Source organism: Etheostoma spectabile, chromosome 4 (genome assembly GCF_008692095.1).
Source record: "Etheostoma spectabile isolate EspeVRDwgs_2016 chromosome 4, UIUC_Espe_1.0, whole genome shotgun sequence".
Lineage (NCBI taxonomy): Eukaryota > Metazoa > Chordata > Actinopteri > Perciformes > Percidae > Etheostoma > Etheostoma spectabile.
Genome location: NC_045736.1, coordinates 16,740,315 through 16,752,805, shown reverse-complemented (window position 1 = coordinate 16,752,805; position 12,491 = coordinate 16,740,315). Strand labels below are relative to the sequence as shown.

At 40.0% G+C, this 12,491-nt stretch overlaps 1 protein-coding gene across 1 annotated transcript in view; it reads left to right on the top strand.

Moving 5' to 3' along the window:
- cadpsb (Ca2+-dependent activator protein for secretion b) overlaps nt 1–12,491 on the top strand; it is a 59,020-nt gene that overhangs the window by 30,373 nt on the left and 16,156 nt on the right. The window contains exons 7-16 of the mRNA XM_032513023.1: nt 1,275–1,414; nt 1,758–1,824; nt 2,126–2,234; nt 2,332–2,544; nt 8,402–8,538; nt 8,652–8,839; nt 9,632–9,733; nt 9,842–9,905; nt 10,010–10,133; nt 11,449–11,517. Coding sequence (XP_032368914.1) covers nt 1,275–1,414; nt 1,758–1,824; nt 2,126–2,234; nt 2,332–2,544; nt 8,402–8,538; nt 8,652–8,839; nt 9,632–9,733; nt 9,842–9,905; nt 10,010–10,133; nt 11,449–11,517 — 1,213 coding nt within the window. The remainder of the gene's footprint in view (nt 1–1,274; nt 1,415–1,757; nt 1,825–2,125; nt 2,235–2,331; nt 2,545–8,401; nt 8,539–8,651; nt 8,840–9,631; nt 9,734–9,841; nt 9,906–10,009; nt 10,134–11,448; nt 11,518–12,491) is intronic.

Here is a 12,491-nt window from a genome sequence, read left to right as displayed (position 1 = left end):
CAACTGCTAGTTTTAAGGTGAAAATGTAAAGGATCTCAAAACAGATTTTGTCTCTTTGATTGCTGTATAATTTGTCTGCATGTTGTTGTTTACTGATTTTTTTCAAAGATTTTAAGTTGGAAAATGTTGAGAAAGAAGTCTTTTTTCTGCACTTTTATTGACAAGTAAAAGTGATTCAATGATTACCTGATGAGTCATGGGATCAATCAGCTCTGGATAACCTGAGCTTTTGTTGTGTCTAGCTGGGACCAGGGTTCACCACCACACCTCGCTGCTGTAAGGTGAAACTGTTACAAAGCACGGGTGTGTGCGCTGGGACAAGACTGGGGGTAACCATTGGGTTTGTTATTTAACCAGCACAACATGCTCTGCATGTTCAACATCGATAACCCTGTAAATCAGGACTGCGTTGTTGCTAGGACACAACAAAAATACATAAACGCAGTGTAACTCTGTACATTTGATTTCACTGGTTCCAGCAGTACAATACTTGAATGGATTCACACATAATCCTTTTAATTGTTTTGCATAATGAAACTGCAAACAAAGGTTCAAAACTTAAACACAGTTTGACCAAAATGTGCAACTCTGGACACAATCCATTTTACTTTTATTTGAGCATTTTTGCAAGTACTGGAATAGGGAACACCACACCAATTTCACTACTTTTACATTCACTTGTATGTTAAAAGGATTGGACTAAATTGTAGCAGTTCTTCTCTCAGAAGATAGAAGTGGAGAGACTAAAACTTTTCCCATTTGCAACACCAGATTTCCAATCTTTAATCTTCTGACTCAAATGTAGAGATAACAGACACATTTTTCAGTTCTCCACCCTGCACTTTCCTGAGCTGTAAATGGGTAAGATTACTGTGATAAATGGTTAAGGATAGTAGTGTTGCTGGTTCGCCTCCCATAACGCCTCAGACGTCCCTGTACTGGCGGTGACCTTGGCTGTGACGAGGCTCTTTGATCTCCCGCTGCAGCAACGTTGGTAGGAAGGCAGGCTTCCGCAAAGCTCTTTAACTTGGCAAAGAGATACAAGGCCTCCTCTTCGGGGAGCCAGAGCAAAGCGCTGTTCTTTTTCTCTAACCTGACTCACTTTATTCTTTCAAAAAATATGAAACGCAATCACGCATAATCACCAACCCTTTCAAACACACTGATTGGTCCTGCTGAATGTTGCACAGGGTGAGATCAATGATTCACCTCTTGGATATAAACGCTGATAATAAGAGTCTTACTTTCTGCTGTCTTTTTTGTTATGAGTGCAGGTTGTCCTCCACCCAACTCCAAACAGTCCCAAGCAGTCAGAGCTCCATAAGATGACCGTGACCAAGGCTTGCCCTGACCAAGATCTGAGGATCAAACTGGCCATACGTATGGACAAACCACAGAACATGAAACACTGCGGGTAAGTAAGCCATGTAGTGACATTCCTGTGTGCCTTTCATTTTCCATGTTTTTCTCATAGAACTCCAACCCTCTCAGCTCCTTGGCCTCATTTCTAGTCACGTACCATGGAAAAATACTGTGAAGTGCACTACACCCCCTGGTGGATGTCAGTGTGTAGTTTAGATTTATTTTTTGTCAGAAGTTGCCAAAAATAAACTCATAATATTGAAGACAACACTAATTAGTTTTCCCCTGTTAAATCATTTATCATATGAAATATAATTAATTGTTTTTGCACACCAATCAGTGTTTGTTTTCGTAATGACATGTACTGGGTTTCTGTGTGGACAATGTTTCGACAGGTATCTGTGGGCTTTTGGAAAGAATGTTTGGAAACGCTGGAAGAAGCGTTTCTTTGTCCTTGTGCAGGTGGGCTATAGTAAAAATGTACAGTGTCATTTCTGTTGATTTTTCAAGCCCATTGGTGAGTTTTCCTTTAAGATTTTGTACCACTGAGTCACAATATTAAGTGCATAAAATTAATATTTGCAAGCACTGCCTGTATTGGTTTTGTTTTTATTACAGTGATATGCAAGAAAAGAGGACAATCATTTTGTCATTATAATAATTATCTGTTAGATTAAATTGAATTACTCAAGGATATTACAGAATTAAATAACTTAGCTCTTCTGTGGTTGGTTGAATTGATCGCTCGTCCTTTGTGTTGTAGGTGAGTCAGTACACGTTTGCCATGTGCAGCTACAGAGAGAAAAAGTCAGAGCCACAAGAGCTTCTCCAGCTGGACGGGTACACTGTGGACTACAGTGACCCCCAGCCAGGTGAGACGGCACATCTGTACATGGTGTAACTGTACCATCACGTACACATACACTGTGAAACACTAATTACTTATTCTTTAACGTCCTATTGTTTCAGGCTTGGATGGTGGCAGGGCTTTCTTCAATGCAGTAAAAGAAGGCGACACTGTAATCTTTGCAAGCGATGATGAGCAGGACCGCATCCTGTGGGTCCAGGCCATGTATCGTGCCACTGGCCAGTCCCACAAACCCGTCCCACCCACTCAAGTTCAGAAACTCAACTCCAAAGGTGGTGCCTCAGCCCAAATGGATGCTCCCATTTCTCAGTTCTGTAAGTAGCCCAAAACACAACACGTCACAATAGCAGAAAGCAATTTTCATCCACAATGCAGTGAAAGCTCTAACCCATAACTGTCTCACGCCATGCGCTCCACACTGCAGTCACAAAATGTGCTGGTAGAACTAACACACAAGCACGCACAACATGCCTTGGTCTCTCACAGATCCCTCCAGCATTGCTAGACTTCCACTCATTGTCACCACTCCCACAGTGTTTAAAGGTGCAATTTCACGCTGTTCCATAAGTCTGTTCACAAGGAACAACCAACCAGAAAAAGACTTATATGGCGTGCAAACTTTGTATGAAAACCAAATAGGTCACTACACATCCGTTTTGAACATTCAAGCCTGCTGGGGTCGAATCCGGACTGACAGTTCCAGGGAGTGATGCTCTTGTTCGAACCGTAGGGCTGTTTTAATATAGTTGTATCTCTAGAGGGCAGCCGTAAAGGCAACTGTGGGTTTCCTTGCCAAGCCAGACAGCATGTCTTAAGTTTTAACCAATCTGTCAATGTACTTGCACCTTTAAGCAGCCCACAGGTCAGGTAGCAAAGTGAAGGTAAGACTGTCTACAGTAGTGTGGCATCTCTACCAACTTCTGTTGTAACCGTTTTTTTGTCCTCCGTCAATAAAGAAGGGAAAAATACATAATTTTGTAAGTTTCACCACAAAGTCTGCCAGCAACATTTCTCTTCACACATTCTGTATACATACTCAAATTGGTTTTGACCTTTGCTGTCAGTCATTTTCTAATTTTAGAGACATTTGCGTATCTTTGTCAATAACAACACTAACGTAGACCTTTCTGAAATTAATGTCACACCTTTTAACAATCCACAATAATAGATCCTGCTATTCAGAAAAAAATCAAGACTTTTCGTGTGCATCTTTTGACTCTTTAAGAATGATTAATTTTCCAACTTGAAATTAACATGATTTTTATTTTTCTGAGATCAATTGTAGAAAACATAATTGGCATTATTTACTAATACTAAAAGAATGGACACATAGGGATATAATAATTAATAATATTAGTATAGTAGTAATGACAATAATAACATTAACAATACTAGTATTAGAGATAATAATATAATCATTTTAAAAGCCCCAAGTTTATTTAACACTCTGTTAATCATATTATTGGAGTAAAACTATAAATACATGAATTGGATGTGTTACTCAGAATCCTGTCACATAAATTCTATGTTGTTTCTCCATTGGTTTCTTTGTCCAGTATGTGATTGTTCTTGTGGTTAGTTGACTCTTCTGATGCCAACTGTTGCCATTCAAAGCCTCCTCACAGTGGCACAGGACTCCTACCCCTCCCTGAAACATTGTGGTACACCACGCGTACATGTTTCACCCCCTGGTGGTCTTGAATGGCACTGGGACCATAACATACACAGCCCTCCTGACTCTGCTGCAGTGGACTGATTGTAAACAAGAGTCTTATGAAGGTTCTGAGCGTTCTGCAAACATTTTAAATTGTTTTTTCTTCCCCAATTAACCAGTTTCATACTACAAATTGGTGTACATCATCCCTGGGCAGAGCTTTCTGCAGGTTTGACATGGCAGCGGTCTTCTTTAGGCTGCGCCGGGATGCCTGTACAAAACAAATTGAAAGGATATCTTAGTTGGTTTAAAGGAGTACTCCAGTGTTACTTCAATAATTTCATAAAGGATGTGTGAAAATATATCAAGTACCTACCTGAAGCTGGCATTAAAACAGATCATTTGATGAGCCTCTACGAGGTCTTTATTATTATCATACAGTATATTGGTTCCCAAATAGACCTATATGTTGATGTTTACATATTTGTATCAGATTATCAAACATTGTCACACGATAGAAAAACAAACAGAAAAGAAACTAGTAAACTATACTCCATTTTAAAATACAAGGCTCCAGATGGGATTTAGATCACAGCAGGACCAGCAAGTTAGCAGAGAAGCAGTAGGTGATTGCAGCGGTAATTCTTACCGGGGTTGCGTGCGTGAAACGTTACCCACATAAAGGGTCCAAATGGGATTAAAATCACTGACAAGTGCAGGTATTGTTAAAATCACCCCCCCTTTCTGAGAGGGCTCAAGGCTTAACAATGCTCCCCAAAGCTGTAAAAGACATTGCTCTGTCTTTACAGGTAGAGTAGTACTTAACATGACGACAAGATCTTTGCTTGAAATTAGTGGAGTGCTCCTTTAAAGCATGATTTAATTTACTGCTAAAATTGTGACATGTTATCTCACTGTTACAAACTCTTTGACCAATAGTGTCACCACTTGATTTATTTCAACCTTTGCAGGACCTTCATAGTCTTTTTTCCTTATGAAATAGACACAGGAATTTTTTGCACATAAAACTGACTGATCTTGGTAGGTATATGTGTTTGCCAATATCACTTTTAAAAGTAAGCCTTCTGTTTGATCTGCGGTAATAAAGAGTGACAGTACTTAACGTGTGGCTCTTGACTCCTTAAGTACTTGTCCATAATCCAAAATACATAAACTGCAGCAGAGTGATGAGGATCGTAAATTTTCTCTTCCTCCCTCTGTCGCTCTTTCTCTCTGTCTCTCTCTGTCTCCTTCTTTCTCTCTCTAATATGCCTCTCAACATCCGTTGTCAAAGATCACATATCCTCACATGTACTCACACACCACCGCCCACCAACTCATGTTGGGATAGGTTGTTGTTTTTGAGTTGTGTTTTCTTCTTCATGCTTTGCCTGTACCCTTCTTAAGTAATGCAGCTGATAGGTCAGGGTCTCTCGTGATTGCTCTCCTCCAGCCTTGTTGCTAGTCTTTATGTTATTCTGGTTTGTCCCTTCTTACCCTGCTGTCTTCTAGCTGGACTCAAGGGTAAGTGCTTCCCTGTAGCCGGCACAGCTCAGATAATCCCCGCCGATTATCTGAAATGCAACGTTCTTTCTCTCTTCTTTCAACCTCTTCTCCTTTTTCACGTCTCGCCTCATGTCTTAGAAATTAGCTGATAACTTTTTTGTTTATGACAACCTCAACTTGAGGATCAAAGCATACGCATCCATTTGTGCCAGTATAGGATGCATGTATTTTATTCGAAAAGCTTATGATTTCACTCAGTTATGGTTAAAGTTGATATTATAGTTGTTACTGCATAATTGCCTTCTCTCTTTATTCATATTGGTGACTGGATCCCTCAGAGTAAAGCAATATGATTATAGAAACATGACCTTAGACCATTAGAAAAGCAAGTGCAAAATTCTTATTTTAGGAGAAAGAGTTAAATATAAATGTAATATTAATACTATCATTTTCAAGAGCTGAAAACAAGCTGCTGATTTTTTTTATTGCTAGATTATACCTAGAAAATAACAGATGTCTGTATAGATTTATTTAAAAATAGAAGTGTAGATAAAGTGTGAATGATGATGGCAGTCTGTGATGCAGTTATCTTTATAAATATATTTCATGCATGGGTGAAATCTGTTTTGACACGTCTTAAGTGTTTGTTATGCTTTACTTCAGAGGGCTCAAATGCTTTTAGTTCTTTTTCTTTAAACTTTTCTTAATGAGAGTTGGCAAATATGTATGCGGAGTATTCTGAATGCCAAAAAAAAGGAGTAGCTAATGCCGCCCCTTCTTACTATAAAATACTCCGGAAACCCCCCCCCCCCCCCCCCCCCTTCCACCAGTAGATGGGCCTGTACTGTAGATAGAAGCTAGACCGCTGTGACACCTCCAGAAAGGAGAGATCTCATTTTGATTTCTTTTGACTGCCCTTTGTTTGCCTGAATAGGAGAACACCTGTGTCATGTGTCCATACTGTTGTACAATTACAGGACTTTTTATTCATTTCCTCCATCTCCCAGAGAATGATACAGTTTTGCCTCTGTCGGCTTCATGCTATTTATCCATGTACTTGCACCAAATTGTATTGCTACCCTATTAGAGTTCTCCGGTAGTGGTATGCCTGTTAGTGTGCTCTGTAGAGATCATGAATACACTGCCACATACTCAAGTATTGTCAACTTGCAAATGCGTAGAGGAAAATAATAATGGAATGCAAAAAAAAAATGCAAATTTGAAAATGGGTCTGCAGATGTGCATGACATTTCAATGAAAAATCACACTGTTCTCCAGCATGTGATTATTTAGATATGTATGCAAAAGTACTCACCTATTCACTTTGGGAATTTTATTCATGGTTGAAGTCATTATTATTGTAAGTAATGTTTCTGTAGTATTGAGTGCATTCTGGACTTAAACTCCATTTCCTAATTTTATCCAACCAAAGGAGATATAGCACACTCACTGTCTGTCATAGCCCAACCCCCAGGCACCTTCTGTTCACTCTTTGGATGTACCTCTCTATCATAACACTGATCCACAACATCACTCTTTTTTAGCTTGATCCTGAGTATCTTCCTCTTGTGGTCATCCCTTTCATCCACTGTCTCATTGTCCCATTAAAAGGTTGTCTTACTCACAAAATCCTCTTTTGTCCTAACACCCCATCATCCCATCATCCAGCACTGGTTTTACCTCTATTGCCATTCATTGTCTTTTCTCAGTGTTTCTAGCCCTCACATGTTAACTGTCCTACTCTTTTACGTATTGACTTACTTTACCTGTCTTGTCGCTCTTCCTTGAACCATCTCTCATTTCCATCGTCCACATTTTTGTCTCACAGGTTTTCCTTCTCAGATTAGAGTTTAATAACGAGCTAATTTCCTGAAGCGTAACCCTCTAAAGGTTCTTTTTTTTTAAGCAAATTTCACTGAATGTTTAACACCTGTATTACACCCTTCCCCATTGCCTCTCACTGACTTGGAGATTGAGAGATTTTCTGCTTTATACGTTGCCCTGGCCCTGCCCAGCCAAGCTCAGGCCTCTGCTTTCCACCCACACTCCCAAATTATCATCACTCATGTCAGTGTCTCATGGACATGACACCTGTCACTCACACCGATGACATGACTGCATTTCTTATCTATTTTATCCCATCCCATCCCCATCATTTTGTCTCTGACAGATGTTATTTATAGAGTACAAGAAAGCGTGGTCAGTTTAGTTAGTAGATGTTATCTTTTATGGTTTAGAAAAGTAAAAAAATAAATAATATTATTCCACCATGTTTTAATCATCCATATGTACTGAGTTTCATCATGGTGTCATTACTTTTTTTTAAAACACACTTTGATGTTACTAATGTTCTTTCTTCATTGAATTTCACAGAGCAGGTTTAGTTTTTTAAAAGTCCTCTTGATGACAAAGGTTCTAAAATGAAAAAAATATAAGGATGACTTCTGATGATCCATAACTGTAGAAAAATCTGCAAATATTGATTACTTTTTAAAAAGTTTTTCTTGAATCAGCACTTTATACTGTATCTCTACAGTGTGTTCAGATGATTTTTTTTGCCATATTTTTGTCTTTTTTATTAGCACACGTCCCAATATTTGTCAGGACCTGAGTGACATTCAACAATGGCGAATGGCAGAATCTATTGAATACATTCAGAAGAATGCATCAAATTCTTAGTAGCACTTTTTGGATCTTTAAACATTTAGTTACCCTGCAAAACAGCAGGGAATGTGACATACAAAGATTCTTGCATGCACATACAATAGCACTCGTGCCTCTGAGCTTAGCTACAGATCAATAGAATCTCCTCGACCAATACATTAAATCTCTTTACGCTGTCTGACACAATGCAAGTTGACAATGTAAGCTGTAAGTGTTTATAATTTGCCCTTAGAAGTTGCAAAAAAAAATCCCTGTTGTTTCTGTGTTGTGACAAAGACTTTGCCTTTTCCTCACTAATGTCTTCTCCCCTGAACCGTATTCTTTTCCTTGTGCCGTTGGCCGGATAGATGCTGACAGAGCTCAGAAACACGGAATGGATGAGTTTATCTCCGCTAACCCCTGTAGCTTTGACCATGCCTCGCTTTTTGAGATGGTGCAGCGACTTACGTTGGATCACAGGCTCAACGACACCTTTTGCTGCTTGGTGAGTGACTTGTGCCCGTTAAAACGCCACCACATAATGCATTTATGGCAGTGAGCTGGTTTTGTTAGTTGATACGCAGTAATGCAATCCCAATCTGTGTTTGCATTGTGCAGGGATGGTTTAGCCCAGGCCAGGTGTTTGTCTTGGATGAGTACTGTGCCAGGAATGGAGTTCGAGGTTGTCACAGACATCTGTGTTACCTGCGTGATCTACTGGAAAGAGCAGAAAGTGGGGTTATTATTGACCCCACTCTTCTTCACTACAGCTTCGCTTTTTGTGCCTCCCATGTCCATGGGAACAGGTGTGCCCTAATCCCTTCTTTGAAAATGTATTTGCTTTGTAAGTGACATTGTTGAACAGGATTTGAAAGAACGTTAAGATCACAATATAAACTGTATTTCTTTAGGCAAACTGATACATAGTAGGCGGGCACACTAAATCTCCATAAACACTGGACAAGAACAGAATAGTGAAAGCAGCCTTGTCAAAGGCATCCTTGGCATTTTTTGTCTTCCATCCATGTAATTTTCTCATATATTTATGTTTGTTTATTTTTATGTAAAATTTGTTCAACTTTTTGTGTCACGTTATGTTGTTAATCAATTGTATATCTCTACACATTTCCTTGTTTTCTACCATTTTTCTTTGTTTTCTTTTCTCTCTGTCCTTTGTTGGCATAGTCTCTTACTGTCATTATTATTCATCCTCCCATGCGTCCTTTAAAGTCAGAGAGGGCAGCAATTACTGGGGGCCGCTGGGCTATGAGGCCCTAATGTCCCCAAAGAGCTCCCAAAGCCCAGATCCTCGCACAGCCTCTAAACAAGCACGCATATTCACGTTTAGAAAGAGAAAGGATTCCAAAATACCACTCTGCCAAGGGCAAAAAAGGTGAGACATTGTCATTTTTTGTATGTGTAACAAAGGGAACTCAAGAAACACATCTCACACAATTTGTCAGTTCCTTGGGAGCTCTAAGCTTTCTGCCCATGTTCTTTTTGCTTTTACTCCTGTCGGAATCAGATGAGAGGTTGCATAACATGAACCTCTGCAGGGTTTCAGCTGGGTTTAAGTATTTGGGTGTGATCCTTTATAGGCCAGACGGGCTGAGCACAGTGAAAGTGGATGAGAAGGAGCGCTTTGAAGACATCAAGGAGCGGTTGCGTGTGATATTGGAAAACCAGATTGTAAATTTCAGGTGATTGCCAACTTGCCAACAGCACATAACCACAAAAGTCACAAAACATTATGCCTATCTGTATTTTATCACTGTTATTACATTTTCTGTCTACATCTTGCCTTTTAGATATTGTTTCCCCTTCGGTCGTCCAGAGGGAGCACTGAAGGCCACTTTATCTTTGCTGGAGAGGGTTTGTAAATATACAGTATATAGCTATATACATATACCCTGTGAAACAGCAACTGTAATGTACTAAAAACAGGTAACATAACTCCTCTTCACTGTGGCCTATAGGTTCTGATGAAGGACATTGTGACCCCAGTTCCACAAGAAGAAGTTAAAGGAGTGATCCGCAAATGTTTGGAGCAGGCCGCTCAGCTCAACTACGAGCGGATTAAAGAATATGCTACAATTGAAGGTAAACAAAAACACACAACAACATTGCTTAATGACTGCCGGAGTGGATGTGTTAATGATATGATAAAAAAACAGTCACTAAAAAATCCTACTGATCATTAATATGTGAGTGTAAACAATGCTGAAATGCTCGGCCTGTGGTTGTGTGCGCACAAAAATAGGAAAAGACACTTTTTTCTTTTAGACAATGGATTTTGAGATGTCATTTTTTTACTCCAGTATGTAATTGTCACTGTTATTAATTTATTTTCACATGGTGAAGTCCCTTATATGGTATATTTGTGTCCATAACCCAAATGATTTGTGGCATCCCAAATTATTTGTGACAGTTTGTTGGTCACTTTCTGTCTCTCAGTCCAATAACTCTCTCCTTTGTTTCAGGCCTGCTTTAGCTCTGTGCTGTTCTGTAGATCAAGTTGGCTTTTGTGTAGAGGTGTGTGAGTAAAAATGCATTCAAATCCAAAGCCCTGAAATCTGTTGATGTGCTGATCTCTAATTGTGCCTTGACCATTCAAGCTATGTAGTATTCAGTCCTCTGACATTTGATGATTCAGCTTAACTGAATGCCCTGACTCCCAGCTCCCAGTCGATTTACACTTCTCATACTGTAGCTCCTATCTCTCTGATTCCTCCAGCTGACTCTGCCCGCCCCCTTTACTCCACTGCTTTGAAATACCAGCAGCTCTCCTTTCACCTCTATCTTATGTTCTTGCTAAAGACCACTATCTTCCTCTCCCTCCCTGCTCCCTGCTCTGCTTTTTTCTCCTCTCCCAGTCTTGGGCTTTGCCACATTTATCACTTTATTTGATGTGATAAGTGGCTTTTAACCAAAGGAATGCTGGGATTGAACATCTACAAACCAGCATCATCCACCTGCATGTGCTTTGAGACCTAACAACATGGCCTTTCTTTATTGGCATGGATTACATATCAAAAATGACATCAACGGCAAGACATTTTATGATGTCTTATTCTTTCTTGCTGTCTTTTTTCTTCCAGTACTCCCCATCAAATGCATTGACATGCATTTTGCATATTTACATAGAAAACTCTGATATTGTTTATGCCTTAAAAGAAATCCCTCAGAGTCCTAAAGATACTAAGGATCCAAACCTTGCTATCTTGCCATGTATGTTAATCTACTTTCCACTGTCCTTGTTAGGGTGCCTGTTTTGAAATAAACCAAACATTTGACTTTGCCTCCTGGCCAACAGAATGTCGTTTTCATCTGGACAGCCCTCTTCCCATCAGCCTCTGACCTCTAGCCTTCCCACCTCTGACCCCAGCCTCTTGCATGCCCCAATCCTTTTTTATAGGAAAAAAGAGGGAAATGTTTGAGCACCCTGTCTTCTGCTTGGCGTCTCAAGTGATGGATTTAACCATCCGTGAGTACCTTCATCATCCTCTCCCCAGTCTCTCTCCTTCTTCTTGTTGCAAGCGCTCTGTCACCTCATCCCCCTTCTGCCTCTTCTCTTCCTTTAGAGATGTTGCTCCTGCCATGCTTGTTTTTATCTGTGCCTTTTGTCTGTGAGAGTGAGTGGGGAGTGCACCAGTCGAGAGATCTGAGCAGTACCACACTGAATCAGTCGGGGTCCTTTTTTAGTACCATCTGTTTGTGATGGACATGAATGAGCAGTCTGGTCTGTAAGCTTCTTTCTTTTGGTTGGATGCCCATTCCTTTGACTTGAATGCATTTTTACATTGCTTACATTGTTATTTCCTCCAGTCATTTGGTCTGATCATGTTTCAGTGGTGTGCTGTGCCAAACAGGTAGGCTTTTCTTTCACCGTGACACCACAGATAGTGAAGGAGCATCTGTCGACACAACTATTGTATGGGGAGGACAGGTCGAGGTGTAGGGTGTATGGATTCAGCACCTCCTATTTGTGTAACAAATTGATTCAAATCAACTCAAGTCACTCAGTGTGTCCTGTCTATGATCCTGGCAGCTGTTTGTGTGTCTTACCTGTTTATAATAGTTTGAGCTTTGTCTGTTTGTTAACAAACATCTTATCACTTTTTTAATTTCCAATTTTTTCACAGGCTTATATTTCCAGTGTTTTTCCCGTTTATTGTATTGTTGGACGTTTGCTGTTGATGAAACCTCACTCCCAGGAGGAATCAACTAGCGATTCTTTGAAAGGTCACTTGGTGTGATACCTTTGAGCTCCCCCCCCCCGCGAACTTAAATACTCTAGAACCGTGCTAATTCTAAACATCTCCTCTTTATCTTTTCTCTCCCCTTTTTCTCGCTGAAGTTGAGAAAGGTCAAAAGGATCAAAAGGATCCAGGTGAACCCATGTTTAGCTTGTGGTTTAGCCACAGTGCACGCATACATGTACATGCACACACACAGAGA